The sequence below is a fragment of the Palaemon carinicauda genome, chromosome 2 (assembly GCF_036898095.1).
Source record: "Palaemon carinicauda isolate YSFRI2023 chromosome 2, ASM3689809v2, whole genome shotgun sequence".
Classification (NCBI taxonomy): Eukaryota; Metazoa; Arthropoda; class Malacostraca; order Decapoda; family Palaemonidae; genus Palaemon; species Palaemon carinicauda.
In genome coordinates, this window is record NC_090726.1 from 64,875,172 (window position 1) to 64,897,146 (window position 21,975).

A 21,975-nucleotide genomic window follows, 5' to 3' on the forward strand; every position below is an offset into this window, starting at 1 on the left:
GGGAGCATCTACATCAGGATTACCTCATCTAACCACTCAGCCATATTGAATTTGGTGTCTTGCTCTACTGGTACCAGGATTTGGGGAAAGTCTGCGATTTACAACCAATGCTATTTTAGGCACCACTGTAATGATCATAGATGCAGCACACAGTGAAGAACAAGCTTCTCTAGTGATACTATAAGACCCAGAAGTTGTTGCCAATGTAGCGCTGTTAAGTGTGATTGATGAAGCAAGGGCTGAGCTATTTTTTTCAATTGGGTTACCCTGTGGATGGCAAGACCTTTCTTGCTATAGCATCTACTGCATGTCCATGTCCAGGTATATCATTTTTTGCTTTGGAAAAGTTTAGATTTCTCTAGATTCAAACAATCCTCAGATCATGACAAAACAAGAGAAGTCTGTCTCGATGATGATAAAGTAAGGTCTGATTCTGCCAGTAACAGTCAGTCCCCCAGATACTGAATCAGGCGTATTCATTTGGTCTGAGGCCATGCTGACAGCAGTGTAAATACTCTAGTGAATACCTGAAGGGTCGTGAACACCCCAAAGTAAAGAACACGTTGAACTGAAAGACTTAACGTCCTAGGACAAAACGTAGGTACTTCCTTGGCGAGTGATTTATAGAGATCTGAAAGTAATCATCTCTGAGATCAAGTAAGATCATAAAATTGTTCTTCCTTACCACATGTCTCACCGTTCTTGGAGTTTCTATTCTGAATCGAGTATGTTGGATGAATTCGTTCAGGGCTGGGTGGTCTATTATGGGTTTCCTATCCCTGAGGGGCTTTCTTGACCAAAAACAGATGTGGCTGAAGAAGCCTGGAGATAGACCAGTCCTGGACTTCTTCCATAGCAGCTTTTCGGAGCATACTGGACCTCTGAGCATAGAATGAGGTATTTCAATGACCCTTGGTGATAGGAGGACCACGTCCTTGGAGCTGGAAAGAGGGGAGGTGAAGAGCTAATGAACGGGAGGAAGTAACTGAACCGAAGAATGTCCAATGCTCTGTCCTTTGAAACTACCATCTTATTCATCTCTCTGTCAGGCAATCTACCACTCGTGGTTGGATTGGATCATATAATTTAGGACTTGAACCAAAAACTGGGGCATCAAAGGCCATTCAGTGCTACATGATAAAAATTAATAAACTGCATCCGTTCACTCACACCATTTAGTATCACTTCAACCTATAAAACCAATCACACCCCTTTCATGCATTATCATCTAAATGTCAAATAAGCAGGAAAATTAAATATATAAATGAATAAAATTAAACAAAGCTTCTGATAAAACCCATTAATCTGTGTAAATTTTCTAAAGTTCATCATCATCATCGGTTAGGGCCTCGGTTAGATTTCACCAGTCGTCTCTATCTTAAAGCTTTTAAATCGATACTTCTCCATTGATCATCTCCTACTTCACGCTTCACAGTCCTCAGCCATATAGGACTGGGTCTTCCAACTCTTCTAACGCATTGTGGAGAACAACAGAAAGTTTGGTGAAATGCTCTCTCTTGGGCAGTGTGAAGAGCATGCCCGAATCATCTCTAGCTACCCCTCACCATGATCTCATCCAATTATGGCACTTGAGTAATCTCTCTTATACTTTCATTTCTAATCCTGTCCTGCCACTTAACTCCCAATATTCTTCTCTGAAAAGGAAAATGGAAAATATAGTAAAGCTAAGTTTGTAGAGAGAGTTGATGGCACGTCAGTGTTAGTCGGTGGCCAGAATCAAAGTGACTGTTCTGTGTACCGGCAAGAGGGTGGAGCTTTCCCCCACCCGCTGTAACTACTGTTGACAGCCGTCACCTTGGTAAAAGATGAACGGCTGAGTTCTAGCTGCGCTAGAATCAATCTCCTAATCAAAGGACAAAGGTTTGTATTTGTGTAAGATTAAGCAATTAGGAAGGTAGTAAATAATATGCAAAAGGCTTAGCATTGGTTTAAAAATATGCAAATGTTACAATATATAAAGGGATAGTTTAGCAGACTTTCTATAAAAGTGGTCCTTGGTTCTTAAATATGATTTTAAAAAGTTGGAAGCCATTGAGATAGGTTGTCTGTATAGTACATGCAAGAGGGTTGACCAGGTGAAAAAAACTTATATGGATGAAAAACTGGATCAGCTAGTAATGTCTTTTTTTTATAATGAAATGAAAATTCAGCAGGCCAGGGTAGTGAATAATATACTATATATTTGAAAATTCTTGGTTAGTTAAGAGACAAAGAGACTCCAAAAGCAGTGAGTAAACAGTTAGGCAGATATTTTGGAATGAAAGGGGCATAATATTTAAGTGTGAGCCAGGCATTGACATGGTATGTAAAGGAGGGATTACTGCACAGTAAATGATCTGTGTAGATAAGCATATGAAATGGATTATCTAATGACAGTTTACTACAGCAAAAAATTAATTTTGATTCCATAGTTAAAGGTGTCCGTGGCAATAAGAGTAGGCCAGTTTTTCACTACAGTCAACCCATTAGCCTACTGTACAGATGAAAAGAATAGATATTGCTGATTTTTATATTTCTTTGAATTTCAAACTATTACATAAGCTGGAGGATGAGGAGGACGAGATGGAGGAAGTGCTTCTGTATAAGTGGGGGGAGACGCGTGACGAACTTCAACTCCTTCTTGGTCAGCAAATATTTCTCTCATACGAGCCCTACGTGTAGCCACTCTGCCAGACATGTCGTTTTCTGTGAGAAAACAAAACTAACCAGACCTGAGTTACACCAATTTACCATACAATTTTTTTCAGCTTATACACCAAACTCAAAATCACAAGCAAAACAGCAACTACCCAACTTCAATAAAGATAATTCCCATCTGGATCAAATGTTGAAAATGCCTAACTACAAGTCTGAAATAAATGGGTTTCCTTTCATAGTATACATATATTTCTCCATTTCCAGTCTAAATGAAAAGATAATTTCCCTAATAACATAGTTTACTCCATAATACCTTGCAAGGCTCTTTGTGGCATAACTTCATATACTACAAACTGTATTCAACTATTTCTCTATGCTATGCAAACAGCCTCCAATTGTACTACGGCACTGTATTTTCTTAAGCTGGCATTTCATGTCACTTCTTTTTATATCACACTTCATGCAAATCTCTGCTTTTTTCTAAAAAAAAAAAAAAGTTAATACATACTAAACTACTGACAACCAGGCAAAAAAAAAATTGACACTTTACATGTAGTGTCCCCGCTTAACAATAATAAGTCCTGAAACCTAAATACAGAACAGTACAGTACACTTAAATTGCATTGGACTTGACAACACTATACTGCATTGTAATTCCGCAGCCCTGGCATTTGTTATACTGTAAAATATGACAAATTCGAAGATAATTTGTATTTTTCCTAACCATACAAACCTTAGCTATTTACATTGGGTTTACCTTTTAGCGTAGCTGAAATGGCGAGCCATTAGAATTTAACGAGAGTGTATTACCCCCGCGCTAGTTAGCAGGGGGGTAGGGGAGTGGTAGCTAGCTACCCCTCCCCCCCTCACACACCGGTGAATTGCTTCACTTTCACTTAGAGGTAGGACTTGTCTTGGGGGACAGGGCTGGCGGGCAAATATATGTAAATAGCTAAGGTTTGTATGGTTAGGAAAAATACAAATTATCTTCGAATTTGTCATTTGTTCCGTAGCCGAAATACAAACCACGCTATTTACATTGAGTGACTTACCCCTTAGGAAGGGTGGAAAGTCCCCAGTGCACTCGAGAAAAGGAGTCCCTGCACCTCACAAGTTCCTTGCTCCGCAAGGAACCGTGTGGCCTACATAAGCTTGTGTGTGAAGGAAGAAGTGTGACCCGTCCTAGGCAGTTGACCTGGAGTTCCAGAAGGAACTCTGGGTTAGGACGTTCCCAATACCACCTCGTCAGGGTATGGGGGACGCGACAGTATTGACTCAATACTCGGAACACAAGGAAGCATGGTTTACCTGCAGAGGTTTGAGGTCAGCTATGCAGAGACCAGGATGCTGCTTCCCAGTAGAGGGGATGATGAAGAAAGAAGTAAGGGCCAGACATACTTCTTTCGTTCATGCAGACTAAAACCTGATAACAATGCCCTCAACCTTCTGCTACCTGTCCAAAAAGGAGCCTGAGGTTAGACCAGCTGTTGTGTAGCCACCACAGAGCGATAGAAACGTATCGATACTCCTGTGGGTCACGCCCTGCAGGAAGCGGGCTGCGAAGGTCATTAGACACTTCCAGACTCCAGCTTGTAGCACCTGCGTCACAGAGTAGTATTACTCGAAGGCGAGGGACGTTGCGATATATCCGACATCGTGCTGTAGGGCGACGTGATGGGGGAGGGTCTGGATTCAGGTCGAGATGAATGTCCTTGAGTCCGAGCTGAAGAGGAATACTGGTGACTCTCCCCCGTGTCCTTCATGTGCTCCCAACCCGGCTGCACGTGAGGACAAACTGCAGCTGTTCCCAAAGATAACCCCTCGATTCCTTTACTGGCAAGAAGGAGAAGGTTTTGGGTCATCAGATACAGAATGGTGACTCGAAATCTTGAAGGCATTGGACCGAAGGGCCGGGACCCCAAGATTCTGAGTCTAGCCAACAACTCAGGAGCGAACCTGAATGTTGCCTTCCCCCATTCCTTAGAAAGGGCGGAGCCGTACGAGACCAAGAAGATTGCTTACACACTGGCCACGGCCAGAGTGAGCAGGAGCCCCAAGACGGAATACGATCAGAGGCCTGACGTAAAGGGTCTTGAGAAGATCTCTTAAGGGACTAAAAAGTCCGAGCCATGCTCCATGTTGGAGGTCTCACTCCGACTAGGGCAGGGACGTTCGCAGCTTTGCATGAGCGAGGAAAGGTCCAGCGGGAAGGAAAAAGTTATTCCTTTCATCCTGAAGGTCAGGGAAAGGCTGAGCGACAGGCTTCATTGCCGAGAGCGGAAAGGAGTTTCCTCCCGCCGAAAAGCAATAAGTTCGTTATTACTGGAGAAGAGGCCTCAAGGGAAGAGGTATATCTCCCACGACACCAACCACAGAAGACACTCCACTTCGCCTGGAAGACCCCTGCGGATGACTATCGCAGATGACGCGACCACCGCCCCGCGACTGTAGCGGGTTGTCTCTTCTTGAGGAGGCGTAGTGTCTCCAGGCATGAAGCCGAAGCGACACCCCGGCTCGTGAAAGATGTTGCAGTGTGGTTGTTTGAGTAGCCTGTGCCGTGGGAGAAGCTCTCCCGGGAGTTCCGTCAGGGGAAGCAGAGGGTCCGGAAACCGTTCTGCGTATAGTCCCAGTGGAGCTCTCAGGGCCATTGAAAGGTTGACAGACAACCTGGTCTTGTTGAGACCCATTCTCAACAGACAACAAAGGAGGGAAGACGCAGGCGTCGATGTTGTCCCACCATTACCGGAATGCATCTTGCCAAAGAGTCTCGGGGTCTGAGACTGGGGGGGAAGAACAGCGGAAACTTGAGGTTCCAAGCTGTCGCGATCAGGTCCCCCAGACCAGGACTTGCTGGTTACTCAAGGCCAAAGACCCCCAGGTACACTCTCTCTACGAGGCTCTGCTCAGATAGTCGGAGAGAACATTCCTCTGCCCGGAATGAGCGAGCCGATGGTGGTATTGAGAGGATCTCAAATCATCTCAGTATCTCTACTGCAAGATGCGAAGGTATGAAAATGCGTCCCTTGCTGGTTAGAACACGCCAGTACCATGAAGTCGTCGCGCACGGAGCGACTCGGCAGGAGCTGTAGGATCTGTAGAGGGGCCAGACTACGGCCCCTAAGCCTGCCTGAATGATGGAGAGGTATCCTTCAGGTCCTGACCATAGCCCTGGACCGGAACATGCGCCCCCCCCACCCCCCCTTTTCTTTGACGAGTCCGAGAACAGCATAAAAAATGTGGGGAAAGGACGAGAATATCCACTCCCATCAAGATGTTCCATAGGTCAACACCCATTGCAGGTCTAATCGTTCCGCTGGTCCCATAGGGGCCAGAAAGTCCGGTAAATCGTTGCTTTGAAACCACCGGAATTTGGGCCACCCCACAGGGAACTTATCCTGAGGCGACCATACGGAACTTTAGACGGGTCAATGAGGAAAAGAGACCTAGGAAACGTTCCAAGGTAGGGCTGAAAGCTCTGCCTGACTGAAAACAGGTACTGCGACTCTCCTCAGCCTTGCCACAGTCAACTGAAGGGAAGGCTCGGAGGAGGCGGCAACAGAATCTGGCGTCCCCAGGTGGTCACCCATCCAAGTACCGACCAGACCCGGCGTTGCTTAACCTCGCTGGACGGACGAGAAGCGGGGTTTCCAACGTGGTAAGGCCGTTGACTCAATATCATGGCTAGATACTCCAGATGTTGAGGCCGAAGAAGAGAAGGCTCCTAGCAAATTACCATGAACCCCCACTCATGGTAAGGATCCGGAAGCTTGTCCCGGCGTTGAAGAAGGTCGAACCCGAGCCTACCGGAGTTGACCAGACCTCCAAAAGGCAAAGGAGGCAGAAGCCTGCTCCTGAGCGGCCATGAGAAAAGCAGGGAGAGTTCTCTGGGGAAAAATCTGCGATGCCACGGCGGGATCGCCACACTGCATCTTAAGCAGGAATACCTGTAGTCTAGGCTGAATTCCAAGAGCTTCCTGGAAGATGGATGGAATGGAAACTGAAAGTACCCGTCCTTCCGATCCAGGGCCTAAGGAGTCCTGCCGCCTCGTTAACAGTCTGATCGATTCTGCTGTTCCACGCTGGACGAAGTTTGTTATACAAACGTGATCAGAGCTGAGATGTCGACTACGGAATTCCCGTCTCAGATGCTTTCCTACGAGAAAGGATCGACTGAAGAAGCCGGGGGGTGAAGCCGTCGACGATCCTATGGAGGACCTTCTCCCAAGGCATGGATCATTCTGCCCAAACGGGCAAACTCTTCCCGACCCTATGGCATAGAGGTTCAGTGACACTGAATTCGCTGACAGAGACAGCAGGCGCGATATCCTTGGCTGATCACGGATATCGTGCAGGAATCGGCATCGGGAAGCTGTTATCCGGATGAGTAACCTTAGGCACCCTCCCAGCGTGAAACCTGCAAGGGGGGGTAGTCAATCCTAGAGTTCGTTAACCCTGCCGCTCCCTCTAGGATTATGCCCCCCCCGGGAGAGCCTCCCGTGCTACCTGTTCCTGACAGAAGGGGACTCCTATTGGAACCTTGACTCAGTTGTCGTAGCCGGTCCGATAACTTAGGCCGACGAGGCTGAAAGAAAGAGGCGCTGGAGCCATGCAGGGTCTGGAAGAAAGCGCCTTGGAGGAGTGAAAACGGAAGTCGACTTCCTCCGCACAACCGCTGTCTATGTCTCTGTCCTTGGGCACAAACAAGCTCTTCCCAAGGATGGAAGGGTGTCTGAGGTTGTCGACATCCACGGATGAGACACCCGAAAGGAAGCCCTCGGTCATTGCGTCCAGATGGTCCAACATCGAACTTGCCCGCAAGTTCGAAACTTGGCGACGAAACGCCAAGGTGCTTGAGCCCGAGAGGAGGAAAGTACCCATGATCTTCCTGTAGCTTCCTTGAACAAAACCTCGGGTCACAACCGAGGAGGGAAAGGACCTGGTAAGCCCCTTTCACGAGATGGAGAAGAGGAAGGGGTAAACCAGTCACCCCTTGGCCGATGGAGAAATCTTGAACGGAAAGCTCCCTGGCAAAACCCTTCCAGGGAATGACGGGGAAGAGCTAACCCAGGTTCTGGAAAGAAGAATGTTGCTCAGACCTCCCTGAAGATTCTTCCTGCTCTTACATGTGCCATGCTCTGCGTTTACGGGGTGAGGCCGTGTTCTGGAAATACGCTCCAGAAGACTCGCCAGGCTGGCCATGCTGCGAAACCCCAACGGGAATCGCGGTCGCAATCGCCCTGGCGCTCGCGCGATGGAAAATCAATGGTTTGCGTGTGGTGAGAAGGGCGAGAGCTGGTGGCCGGCGAGCGATGATCCGTAGGCGAGCAATGGATACAGCAGGAATCAAGCCGACGTTCGCGCGATGAAATACCGTAGGTTCGCGCGACGGAACGTCGTCGGTCTGCGCGACGGAACGCCGTCGGTCTGCGCGACGGAACGCCGTCGGTCTGCGCGACGGAACGCCATCGGTCCGCGCGATGGAACGCCGTCCTTCCGCGCGATGGAATACCGTTGGTTCGCGCGCGGGCGAACATTAGAGAGCATGTGCGCGGTCGAACATGAGCGTAGGCGCGCGGGCACGTGGGCGTGCGGTCGCGCGGGCGTGTGGACGTGCAGGTATGTGGGCGCGCGGGTGAGCGCAGGCGGTCGGAAGACCGATGACGCGTAGGCGGGCGATGGCGCGTTCTGGCGAGCGATAGCCCGTAGGAGAGTGAAGGCGCGTTGGCAAGCGACGGCGCGTTGGCGAGCGGTGGTGCGTTAACAAAACGCTAGCGCGCAGGTGAAGAATCGCGCGGGCGCGTAGGCGATTGCCAACGCGAGAGAGACTAATGATGGTTAGCGCGCATCGCGCTAACAAAAGGTGCGTAAGTGCATCAGGAAGGTGAGCGCTGAAGCAAGCTGTTAATCAGGCGATCCTAGATGGTCAGAAAAAAACCGTTGGCGCCCATTGGTGCGTGGCAGAAAAGGGCGCGCAGATGTGCGCTGGCGATTGAAGAAAGCTGGCGCACAGAAGGACAGAAGTAAATCTGAGCGCTGGCGAGCAGGAGGAAGATCTACGGCAAGACTTAGCTATCAGAGATCGTGGTCCACAGCAGGCGAGCGCTAGATCGCTACTGATGGTGTCCAGGGGAACTGACACGCGTGGCAGATCGACGGCGATCGTTGACGCGTAGGAGATCGCTGACGAGCAGGCGAACGTTGACGTGTCTATGGTCGCTGGCGAGCTGGTGATCGCTGGCGAGCAGAAGGCAACGCGTGGAAGCCTGTGCGTAGAAGAAGAGTCCTTGTCCAAGACCTGAACCGAACTTCTAGATCGCGAGGGCGAACGTGGGCGCATAGGGCGCGTAACAGGAACCAACAGGAACAGCAGAGATGATCATCATGAGAGCGCTGACGAACAGGAGAGCGCTGGCGAACAGGAGAGCGCTAGCGATCAGGAAAGCGCTGATGAGCAGGAGAGCGCCTGTGCGCTAACACTGAGCAGGAGAGCAGGAGAGCGCCTGTGCGCTAACACTGAGCAGGAGAGAACACAGCAGAAGGGAGCGCAGGGGAACCCTGACACGCAAGGGAAGAACCCCCGTGGGAGGCAACCCTTTGCCCCGAAGGGATCATTGTCCGTCGGGAGACTGATGTCCGTCGGAAGACCGTTGTCTGTCCGTCGGGAGACTGATGTCCGTCGGAAGACCGTTGCCCGTAGGAAGACGAGGTCAGACTGCTGTCCATCTGCACCAGGGGCGGAAGATCAAGAAGAAGGAGTTGTAGGCTGCATACGGAGATTCAAAAAGGCGTCTCTTAGCACCCTTATAGGGAGATGGGAGGCCCTTACGACGTAGCGGACTGTGAGCCTTACGGCGAAGGCCAACAGCAACAACAGCAGAAGAGTCCTCCGAAGAGGAGTCTCTATGAGTGTACTCTCTCGCGAACGAAAGAGAAACACTTCGTAGAAGAGACGGGTCAGCCAGTGACCTAAAAGGAGCAATCCTCCGAAGAGGGGCTCCTGCAGTTGCCCAGCCCCTTGAGCGAAACTGCAGATGCGACCGCTCAGCACCAAGAGCATAGTCGCACGAAAAAAAGGCAAGAGAAGAACCCCCCAAAAGGACAAAAACTCAAGCCTGGACAGGAAAAACTTCCCTCGGAAGGAAAGTTACCCACCCAAGGAGGCGAGCCTCCTGAGTGTTCTAAAATGAACTGGAGAGCTGTCAATCGTCACGGGAGTACTTCCAGAAGAAGGGAGACACGCCCCTGACGAAGATCTATAGGGGAGGCAGCAACAACCGAATCCCCAGGCCTTAACAAGACAGCTCACTCCGTTGTCACATTACAGAAACGAACTAGATCGGTAACTGTAAGAAAGAAAAAAAAAAATCATTAGTTAACATTCATTCCCCCGGGAAGGCTCCGAAGAGGAATCCCGAGGGAAAGGAACACAAGAATTACACAACAGGCACATGCCCTCACAACCACTTACACTCACGGAAGGAGAGCTGTAACCAACACAGAATTATAGCAATTATAATTATGTAACTATGTAATTATGTAATTTAAAAATGAATGAACACTAAAGAAAGAACGAAAACCACGAAAGGAATCGTTCTAAAAGCTGAAAAATTAACAAATACAATTAGATTCATAAACTAAATGAGACAAAACGTACGGCGTAGCAACCCCCCCCCCCCCCCCCACACAGGAAGGAAGCTACAAAGGCGTAGTAAGTAACGTAGTAAAAGGGTGAACGACCTCAAGAGAGAGAGAGAGAAAGACCGAAGTCAAACTCGATCGTGACCCATGAAATTACACCATGGTGACCTAACTGCCGAGGGCTCCACGGAGATATCGTACACTACACACACAAGCACAAACTCTGAAAAGGAAACTTACTGATTTCTATACTCAAATATATACATAAACATGTGAAAATGTTTACATATATATTGAGTAAAAGAAAAGCAAGTGATTAAGTAAAGACAAAACAAACAATGGCTGCCAAGCGAGGACAAAGACAGAGACGTCTGTCCATGTCCGAGCCAAAAGTGAAAGTGAAGCAATTCACCGGTGTGTGAGGGGGGGAGGGGTAGCTAGCTACCACTCCCCTACCCCGCTGCTAACTAGCGCGGGGGTAATACACCCTCGTTAAATTCTAATGGCTCGCCATTTCAGTTACGCTAAAAGTTAAACCCAATGTAAATAGCGTGGTTTGTATTTCGGTTACGGAACAAATAATGTATTCAATAAAAAAAAAATCTTGACAAAAGAAAGCACTGAATATAATTTTTACAGTTTTGTTGACAAAAGAGCTTTAGTTTTGGAACCCTAATTTTAACTGATCTTAAACCTTTTTATCAATTTAACTGTGTATAACTGCTCTCATACTTACAATATAGTATTCTATACTAATGGAAACCCAGTAGTATCATTACCACAATTTCTTTGCTGTGGTATGATAAAAAGGAAAAGTAAAAGCTTTTTGTAATAATAAACACATTAAATATGACAAATTCGAAGATAATTTGTATTTTTCCTAACCATACAAACCTTAGCTATTTACAAAGGGGGGTTACCTTTTAGCGCAGCTGAAATGGCGAGCCATTAGAATTTAACGAGGGTGTATTACCCCCGCGCTAGTTAGCGGGGGGGGGTAGGGGAGTGGTAGCTAGCTACCCCTCCTCCCCCTCACACACAGGTGAATGCTCACTTTCACTTAGAGGTAGGACTTGTCTTGGGGGGACAGGGCTGGCGGGCAAATATGTGTAAATAGCTAAGGTTTGTATGGTTAGGAAAAATACAAATTATCTTCGAATTTGTCATTTGTTCCGTAACCGAAATACAAACCACGCTATTTACAAAGGGTGACTTACCCCTTAGGTAGGGTGGAAAGTCCCCAGCCATACTGGCTTTGGCTTTACCCGGGGACTCAGAATCCGAGTGAGTCGCACTCGAGAAAAGGAGTCCCTGCACCTCACAAGTTCCTTGCTCCGCAAGGAGCCATGTGGCCTACGTAAGCTTGTGTGTGAAGGAAGAAGTGTGACCCGTCCTAGGCAGTTGACCTGGAGTTCCAGAAGGAACTCTGGGTTAGGACGTTCCCAATACCACCTCGTCAGGGTATGGGGGACGCGACAGTATTGACTCAATACTCGGAACACAAGGAAGCATGGTTTACCTGCAGAGGTTCGAGGTCAGCTATGCAGAGACCAGGATGCTGCTTCCCCGTAGAGGGGATGATGAAGAAAGAAGTAAGGGCCAGACATACTTCTTTCGTTCATGCAGACTAAAACCTGATAACAATGCCCTCAACCTTCTGCTACCTGTCCAAAAAGGAGCCTGAGGTTAGACCAGCTGTTGTGTAGCCACCACAGAGCGATAGAAAACGTATCGAGACTCCTGTGGGTCACGCCCTGCAGGATGCGGGCTGCGAAGGTCATTAGACGCTTCCAGACTCCAGCTTGTAGCACCTGCGTCACAGAGTAGTATTACTCGAAGGCGAGGGACGTTGCGATGTATCCAACATCGTGCTGTAGGGCGACGTGACGGGGGAGGGTCTGGAGACAGGTCGAGATGAATGTCCTTGAGTCCGGGCTGAAGAGGTATACTGGTGACTCTCCCCCATGTCCTCCTTGTGCTCCCAAATCGGCTGCAACTGAGGACAAACTGCAGCTGTTCCCAGCGCTAACCTCTCGATTCCTTTACTTGCAAGAAAGAGAAGGTCTTGGGGCATCAGATACAGAATGGAGACTCGAAATCTTGCATGAATCGGACCGAAGGGCCGGGACCCCAAGATTCTGAGTCTAGCCAACAACTCAGGAGCGAGCCTGAATGTTGCCTTCCCCTCTTCCTTAGAAAGGGGGGAGTCGTAAGTGACCAAGAAGATTGCTTACACACTGGCCACGGCCAGAGTGAGCAGGAGACCCAAGGCGGAATACAATCCGAGGCCTGTCGTAAAGGGTCTTGAGAAGATCTCTTAAAGGACTAAAAGTCCGAGCCATGCTCCAAGTTGGAGGTCTTCCTCCGACTAGGGCAGGGAAAATCGTAGCTTCGCATGAGCGAGGATAGATCCAGCGGGCAGGAAAAAGTTATTCCTTTAAGCCTGAAGGTCAGGGAAAGGCTGAGCGACAGGCTTCATTGCCGAGAGCGGAAAGGAGTTCCCTCCCGCCGAAAGGCAATAAGACCGTTATTGCTGGAGAAGAGGCCTCAAGGGAAGAGGTATATCTCCCACGGCACCAACCACCTTAGACTTCACTTTGCCTGGGAGACCCCTGTGGATGACTATCGCAGATGACGTGACCTCCGTACCGCGACTGTAGCGGGTTGTCTCTTCTTGAGGAGGAGGCGTAGTGTCTCCAGGCATGAAGCCGAAGCGACACCCCGGTTCGGGAGAGATGTCGCAGTGTGGTTGCTTGAGTAGTCTGCGCCGTGGGAGAAGCTCTCCCGGGAGTTCCGTCAGGGGAAGCAGAGGGTCCGGAAACCGTTCTGCGCATAGTCCCAGTGGAGCTCTCCCATTGAAAGGTTGACAGACAACCTGGTCTTGTTGAGACCCATTGTCCACAGACAAAAAGGAGGGAAGACGCAGGCGTCGAAGTTGTCCCACCATCACCGGAATGCATCTTGCCAAAGAGTCTCGGGGTCTGAGACTGGGGGGAAGAATAGCGGAAGCTTGAGGTTCCAAGCTGTCGCGATCAGGTCCCCCAGACCAGTACTTGCTGGTTACCCAAGGTCAAAGACCCCCAGGTACACTCTCTCTACGAGGCTCTGCTCGGATAGTCTGAGAGAACATTCCCCTGCCTGGAATGAGAGAGCCGATGGTGGTATTGAGAGAATCTCAATCATCCCGGTATCTCTACAGCAAGATGTGAAGGTGTGAAAATGCGTCCCCTGCTGGTTAGAATACGCCAGAATCATGAAGTCGACGCGCACGGGGCAACTCGGCAGGAGCTGTAGGATCTGTAGAGGGGCCAGACTAAGGCCCCTAAGCCTGCCTGAATGATGGAGAGGTATCCTTCAGGTCTTGACCATAGGCCTGGACCGGAACATGCCCCCCCCCCCCCTTTCCTTTGACGGGTCCGAGAACCGCATCAAGAATGTGGGGAAAGGACGAGAATATCCACTACCATCAAGTCTCTCCATAGGTCAACACCCATTGCAGGTCTAATAGTTCCGCTGGTCCCATAGGGGCCAGGAAGTCCGGTTAAACATTGCCTGAAGCCACCGGAACTTGGATCGCCCCACATGGAACTTATCCTGAGGCGACCGTTCGGACTATAGACGGGTCAATGAGGAAAGGAGAACTAGGAAACCTTCCAAGGTAGGGCTGAAAGCTCTGCTTGACTGAGAACAGGTACTGCGACTATCCTCAGTCTTGCCACAGTCAACCGAAAGGAAGGCTCGGAGGATGTGGTAACAGAATCTGGCGTCCCCAGGTGGTCACCCATCCAAGTACCGACGTTGCTTAACCTCGCTGGACGGACGAGAAGCGGGGTTTCCAACGTGGTAAGGCCGTTGACTCAATATCATGGCCAGATACTCCAGATGTTGAGGCAGAGGAAGAGAAGGCTCCAAGCAAAATACCATGAGCCCACACTCATGGTAAGCATCCGGAAGCTTGTCCCGGCGCTGAAGAAGGTCGAACCCGAGCCTACCGGAGTTGACCAGCCCTCCAAACAGCAGAGGAGGCGGAAGCCTGCACCTGAGCGGCCAAGAGGGAGGCAGGGAGAGTTCTCTGGGGAAACAAACCTGCTATGCCATGGCGGGATAGCCACACTGCATCATAAGCAGGAATACTTGCAGTCTAGGCTGAATTCGACGAGCACCCTGGAAGATGGATGGAATGGAAACTGAAAGTACCCGTCCTTCCGATCCAGGGTTTAAGGAGTCCTGTCGCCTCGTTACCAGTCTGATCGATTCTGCTGGTCTACGCTGGCCGAAGTTTGTTCGACAAACTTGATCAGGGCTGGGAGGTCGACTACGGACATCCCCTCTCAGATCCTTCCTTACAAGAAAGGATCGACTGAGGGGGCCGGGGGTGAAGCCGTCGATGATCCTAAGGAAGACCTTCGCCTAAGGTATGGATCATTCTGCCCAACCGGGCAACTCTGCTGACGCTATGGCATAGAGGTTCAGAGACACTGAATTCGCTGACAGAGACGGCAGGCGCGATATCCTTGGCTAATCACAGGGATTGTGCGGGAATGGGCATCGGGAAGCTGTCATTCGGATGAGTAACCTTAAGCATCCTCCCAGCGAAAAACCTGCAATCCTATAGTTCGTGAACTCCTTTTAGGACTATGGCCCCCCCCGGGGGAGTCTCCCGTGCCATCTGTTCCTGACAGGAGGAAACTGCAATTGGACACCTTGTCCCAGTTGTCGTAGCCGATAACTTAGGCCGACGTGGTTGAAAGAAAAGGGCGCTGGAGCCCTGCAGAGTCTGGAAGAAAGCGCCTTGGAGGAGTGAAACCGGAAGTCGATTTCCTCCGCACAGCAGCTGTCTAAGTCTCTGTCCTTAGGCACAAACAAACTCTTCTCAAGGATGGAAGGGTGTCTGAGGTCGTCGACCTCCACAGATGAGACACCCGAAGGAAGCCCTCAGTCAGCGCGTCCAGATGGTACAACATCGAGCTTGTCCGCAAGTTAGATAACGACGAAAGGCCAAGGTGCCTGAGCTCGAGAGGTGGAAAGTACCCCTGATCTTCCTGTAGCTTCCTTGAACCAAACCTCGGGCCGTAACCGAGGAGGGAAAGAACCTGGTAAGCTCCCAGAGGAAGGGGTAAGCAGTCACCCCTTGTCCGATGGAGAAATCTCGAACGGAAAGCCCCCCCCCCCCCGCCAAAAATCCTTCCAGGGAATGACGGGGAAGGGCTAACCCAGGTTCAGGAAAGAGGAGTGTTGCTCAGATCTCCCTTAAGTTTCTCTTATTCTTGCAAGTGCCATGCTCTGCGTTTACGGGGTGAGGCCGTGTTCTGGAAATACGCTCCAGAAGAACTCGCCAGGCTGGCCATGCTGCGAAAACCCCATTGGGAAACGTGGTCGCAATCGCCCTAGAGCTCGCGCGACGGTAATTCAAAGATTTTCGCGTGGGCGAACGTGGAAGCGCCCATGCGCGGTAACGCAAACGAAGGTGAGCGAAGGAGCGCAGAAGGAGGGCGAGCGTGGTAGGAAGGGCGAGAGCTGGTGGTCGGCGAGCGATAACCCATAGACGAGCAATGGATACTGCAAGAAATAAGCCGACGTTTGTGCGAAGAAACACTGTAGGTTCGCGCGACGGAACACCATCCGTCCGCGCGATGGAAAAACCGTTGGTTCGCGCGTGGGCGAACATTGGAGAGCATGGGAGCGGACGCGCATGAGCGTAGACGTGCAGGCACGTGGGCGTGTGGGCGCGCAGGTGAGCGGTCGCGCGGGCGTGCGGGCGAGCGGTCGCGCGGGCGTGCGGGCGCGCAGGCGAGTGGTCGTGAGGGTGGGCAGGTGGCTGAGAGCGAGTCCGAGGCGGCGAACGCAAGCGTTAGCGTGATGGCGAGGAAACGGGCTGCCGCGTGGGCGAGGAAGACCGCTGGCGATATGGATCAACAAGCGATCGGTGGTGAGCTGGTGAGCGCTAACGCGCAGGTTGGCGATAGCGCGCAGGTGAGCGATCGTTCGTTGGCGAGCAGTATGCGAAGGTGAGCGATCGCGAGCAGCATGTGCAGGAGGGCGATCGCGCGATGGTGATCAGCATGCGCCGGGACGCGCGATGGTGATCAGTATGCGCAGGGTCGCGCGATGGCGATCAGCATGCGCAGGTGGGCGGTCGCGCGATGGCGAGCAGCCTCTGCAGGTGGGCGATCGCGCGATGGCGAACAGCATCCGCAGTTGAGGGTCGCGCGATGGCGATCAGCATGCGCAGGGTCGCGCGATGGTGATCAGCATGCGCAGGGTCGCGCGATGGCGATCAGCATGCGCAGGGTCGCGCGATGGCGATCAGCATGCGCAGGGTCGCGCGATGGCGATCAGCATGCGCAGGGTCGCGCGATGGCGATCAGCATGCGCAGGGTCGCGCGATGGCGATCAGCATCCGCAGGTGTGCGGTCGCGCGATGGCGATCAGCATCCGCAGTTGAGGGTCGCGCGATGGCGATCAGCATCCGCAGTTGAGGGTCGCGCGATGGCGATCAGCATCCGCAGTTGAGGGTCGCGCGATGGCGATCAGCATCCGCAGTTGAGGGTCGCGCGCAGGCGAATGGTCGCGCGGGCGAGCGGTCGCGCGGGCGAGCGGGCGCGCGGGCGAGCGGGCGCGCGGGCGAGCGGGCGAGCGGTCGCGCGGGCGTGCGGGCGCGCAGGCGAGTGGTCGTGAGGGTGGGCAGGTGGATGAGAGCGAGTCCGAGGCGGCGAACGCAAGCGTTAGCGTGATGGCGAGGAAACGGGCTGCCGCGTGGGCGAGGAAGACCGCTGGCGATATGGATCAACAAGCGATCGGTGGTGAGCTGGTGAGCGCTAACGCGCAGGTTGGCGATAGCGCGCAGGTGAGCGATCGTTCGTTGGCGAGCAGTATGCGAAGGTGAGCGATCGCGAGCAGCATGTGCAGGAGGGCGATCGCGCGATGGTGATCAGCATGCGCCGGGACGCGCAATGGTGATCAGTATGCGCAGGGTCGCGCGATGGCGATCAGCATGCGCAGGTGGGCGGTCGCGCGATGGCGAGCAGCCTCTGCAGGTGGGCGATCGCGCGATGGCGAACAGCATCCGCAGTTGAGGGTCGCGCGATGGTGATCAGCATGCGCAGGGTCGCGCGATGGTGATCAGCATGCGCAGGGTCGCGCGATGGTGATCAGCATGCGCAGGGTCGCGCGATGGCGATCAGCATGCGCAGGGTCGCGCGATGGCGATCAGCATGCGCAGGTGTGCGGTCGCGCGATGGCGATCAGCATCCGCAGTTGAGGGTCGCGCGATGGCGATCAGCATCCGCAGTTGAGGGTCGCGCGATGGCGATCAGCATCCGCAGTTGAGGGTCGCGCGATGGCGATCAGCATCCGCAGTTGAGGGTCGCGCGATGGCGATCAGCATCCGCAGTTGAGGGTCGCGCGATGGCGATCAGCATGCGCAGGTGAGCTAGTAGCTGGCGAACCATGTTCCTTCAGAAGTGTTGGAGAACGTTGGTGTGCCGGCTGTAACACACGCGGGCGATCCGGAGATCGCCGAGAGACAGGTGATCGCTGGCGAGCTGATGATCGCTGACGAGCAGAAGGCTACGCGTGGAAGCCTGCGCATAGAAGAAGAGTCCTTGACCCCGACCTGAACCGAAGTTCTAGATCGCGAGGGCGAACGTGGGCGCACAGGGCGCGTAACAGGAACCAACAGGAACAGCAGGGATGATCATCTTGAAAGCGCTGACGAACAGGAGAGCGCTGATGAGCAGGAGAGCGCTGATGAGCAGAAGAGCGCCTGTGCGCTAACACTGAGCAGGAGCAGGAGAGAACACAGCAGAAAGGCGCGCAGGGAAACCCTGACACGCAAGGGAAGAACCCCCGTGGGGGCAACCCTTTGCCCCGAAGGGATCGTTGTCCGCCGGGAGACTGATGTCCGTCGGGAAGACCGTTGTCCGTCGGGAAGACCGTTGCCCGTCGGAAGACGAGATCAGACTGCTGTCCATCTGCACCAAGGCGGAAGATAGAGAAAAAGGAGTTGTAGGCTGCAAACGGAGATCCAAAAAGGCGCCTCAAGCACCCTTATAGGGAGATGAGAGGCCCTTACGACGAGGCGGACGGTGGGCCTTGCGGCGAGGGAGGCCAACAGCAACAGCAACAGAAGAAACCTCCGAAGAGGAGTTTCTATGAGTGCTCTCTCGCGAACGAAAGAGAAACACTTCGAAGAAGAGACTGGTCAGCCAGTGACCTAAAAGGAGCAATCCTCCGAAGAGGAGCTCCCGCAGTTGCCCAGCCCCTTGAGCGAAACTGCAGGTGCGACCGCTCAGCACCAAGAGCATAGTCGCACGAAAAAAAGGCAAGAGAAGAACCCCCCAAAAGGGGAAAAACTCCAGCCTGGACAGGAAAAACTTCCCTCGGAAGGAAAGTTACCCGCCCAAGGAGGCAAGCCTCCTGAGAGGGAAAGGAAACAAGAATTACACAACAGGCACGTGCCCTCACAACCACTTACACTCACGGAAGGAGAGCTGTAACCAAAACAGAATTATAACAATTATAATTATGTAACTATGTAATTATGTAATTTAAAAATGAATGAACACTAAAGAAAGAACGAAAACCCCGAAAGGAATCGTTCTACAAGCTGAAAAACAAAAAACAACTACAATTAGATTCATAACTAATTGAGACAAACGTACGGCGTAGCAACCCCCCCACACGGAAAGGAAGCTACAAGGGCGTAGTAACACGTAGTAAAAGGGTGAACGACCTCAAGAGAGAGAGAGAGAGGAAGACAAGTCAAACTCGATCGCCACCCATAAAATTACGCCGTGGTGGCCTAACTGCCAAGGACTCCACGTAGATATCGTACACTACACACACAAATCTGAAAAGGAAACTTACTTATTTCTATACTCAAATATATATACAAACATGAAAACATGTTTACATATATATTGAGTAAATGAAAAGTAAGCGATTAAGTAAAGACAAAACAAACAATGGCTGCCAAGAGAGGACCAAGACAGAGACGTCTGTCACAGTCCGAGCCAAAAGTGAAAGTGAGCATTCACCTGTGTGTGAGGGGGAGGAGGGGTAGCTAGCTACCACTCCCCTACCCCCCCGCTAACTAGCGCGGGGGTAATACACCCTCGTTAAATTCTAATGGCTCGCCATTTCAGCTGCGCTAAAAGGTAACCCCCCTTTGTAAATAGCGTGGTTTGTATTTCGGTTACGGAACAAACTAAGGTTCATTTCCAAAGAAGCCAGTGAGTCTACATAATAACCGACTGATATAGCTGTGTATTTGCTACACACAAAAACTAGTCATTTCAATAATTCATTATCATCACCATCCTCACACCTCCTCCTATGTCTATTGACGCAATAGGGCCTCGGTTAGATTTCACTTTTAAATTACAGTAATACTTCGCTATTCGTGATCTACTTCACGCTTCAGAGTCTTCAGCCGTGTACGTCTGGGACTTTCCACTCTTCTAGCGCCTTGTGGAGCCAGGTTGAAATTTTGGTGAACTAATCTCCCTTGGGGAGTGCAAAGAACATGCCCAAACCATCTCCAGCTACACTTCACCATGATCTCATCCACATATGGCACTCGAGTAATCTCTCTTATAGTTTCATTTCTAATCCTGTCCTACCATTTAACTCCTAATATTCTTCTGAGGGCTTTGTCCTCATATCTGCTAAACTGTTGGAGATTGTTTCATTGTCATACCACGACTCATGTCCATACTGTAATACAAATCTCACTGAACTGATATATAGTCTGATTTTTATATATAATTTCTGGCAATTTGATTTCCAAATTTTACTTAACCTAGCCATTGTCTGGTTTGCTTTTTTCCAATCCTTCACTTGACTCAAACTCTAATGACCCTGTACAGTATTGGCCAAAATAGTCAAATGATTCTACCTCATTAATCCTTTCTCCTTCTAATGATATTTCATCTTACATTGCATATTCCATTCTCATCATCTCTGTCTTTCTTCTATTTATCTTGAGTCCAAACTCGTGTGATATTTCATGTACTCTGGTAAGCAAGCATTGCAAATCCTGTGGTGTTCTGCTAATATGAACAAAACATCAGCATACCCTAAGTCAGCTAATTTCCTATTACCAATCCAGTCCAATCCTTCTACGCCATCTCCAAACTTTTCTACACATTACAGAATCCATGAGGAGAAATGACAAATTCAGAGATAATTTGTATTTTTCCTAACGATACAAAACTTTAGATATTTATTAGATGTATTACGTACGGCGAAGCTGAAAAATAGAGCCATTAAAATTTAGTGAGGGTTAACTACCCATCCCGCTAGTTAGTGGGCGCAAGGGGGGGGTGTTAGTTCACAACCACTACCAATCAAAATCTTGTGATTGCGCTCACTTTGCTTGGAGGTAGGACTTCAAGGGGGATAGGAATGGCGGGTAAGTTTGTATACATTAAATAGCTAAAGATTTATATCGTTAGGAAAAATACAAATCATCTCCGAATATGACAAATTCGTAGGTAATTTATATTTTTCCTAACTATACAAACCTTAGCTATTTAATAGGGGTATTACTATCGGCGTAGCTGAAATGACGAGCCATTAATTTTTAACGAGGGTTTACTACCCACACCGCTAGTTAACGGGGGTAGGGGAGGGTAGCTTGAGCTCACTTTGCTTGGAGGTAGGACTTCAAGGGGGATAGGGCTGGCGGGCAAGTTTGGTTAAATAGCTAAGGTTTGTATAGATAGGAAAAATACAAATTATCTACAAATTTGTCATTTGTTCCGTAACTGGAATACAAACCACACTATTCAATAGGGGTGACTCACCCATTAAGAAGGGTGGACGTCCCAGCCAGTCTGGCTTTTGGCTTCGCCCGGAGACTCCTTATTTGAGTGTAAGCACCCAAGAAATAAGGAGTCCCTGCACCTCGCTAGAACCTTGCTACGCAAGGTCTGCGGCCTACGCAAGCTGTGTGAAAGGTATGAAGAAGTGTGACTCGTCCTAGAAAGTTGTTCTGAAGTTCTTTCGATCCATCAAGTTCAGCTCTTTTTCAGAGGTAAGAACATTTGAATGCTCATTACCTGTCAAGAATGATTCTAATTTTGTTTTCAGCTTCGCGCCTGATGCACGCCATCGCTTAATGTTAGAAAACACTTTTACCTCGCCTCAAGTACGGAGAGGGCAAGCGTTCTGGGGATCGTCAACAGAAAACGCTCGAGGGGACTTCTGCTCGGGTCTTACAAGACGGTAAGCGCCAGGCTACGCCTCTCGCTTCCCTTCACCGCTCGACTTTACTACTCCCATGGGTCCGGGAGCTTTAAAGACGTCTAAGGCTAAGATAACGACAGGTCCGAACAGAAGTACCCTCCACTGTACTGAATAAAATTCACTGCACTAATTTAGCACTAAAAATTTGCATTTTAGACTTTGGTATATAACCAAAAATATACACGCCCATAGAGGAAGATCTTACTATCTGTCAAGGGCTTGAATGGGAATGCAATAGTCACTGAATCCCATATAAAATGTAACAAAATGTTTAAAATAAAATATTAACATATTACATGAATAGAAATAGAAATAAATATATCTATATATTTAAACCAACCCTTAATATTAAGGAGTTCCAATAAAAGACGAAGTCACATTTAACAATTGGAACATTTATAAATATTATACGAAAAATTTTAGTATTCC

At 50.2% G+C, this 21,975-nt stretch overlaps 1 protein-coding gene and 1 pseudogene across 5 annotated transcripts in view; both read right to left on the reverse strand.

The window, feature by feature from the left end:
- Positions 1-21,975, reverse strand: part of LOC137625616 (lysosomal-associated transmembrane protein 4B) — a 117,327-nt gene that overhangs the window by 82,809 nt on the left and 12,543 nt on the right. For 2 of the 5 annotated variants that reach the window (XM_068356529.1, XM_068356531.1), the window contains exon 2: positions 2,558-2,706. The exons of the other annotated variants lie outside the window; for them this stretch is intronic. In XM_068356529.1, the coding sequence (XP_068212630.1) occupies positions 2,558-2,698 (141 nt within the window). In that variant the 5' untranslated portion in view covers positions 2,699-2,706. The remainder of the gene's footprint in view (positions 1-2,557; positions 2,707-21,975) is intronic. 5 annotated transcript variants of the gene reach the window in all.
- Positions 6,209-6,327, reverse strand: LOC137630176 (5S ribosomal RNA; annotated as a pseudogene).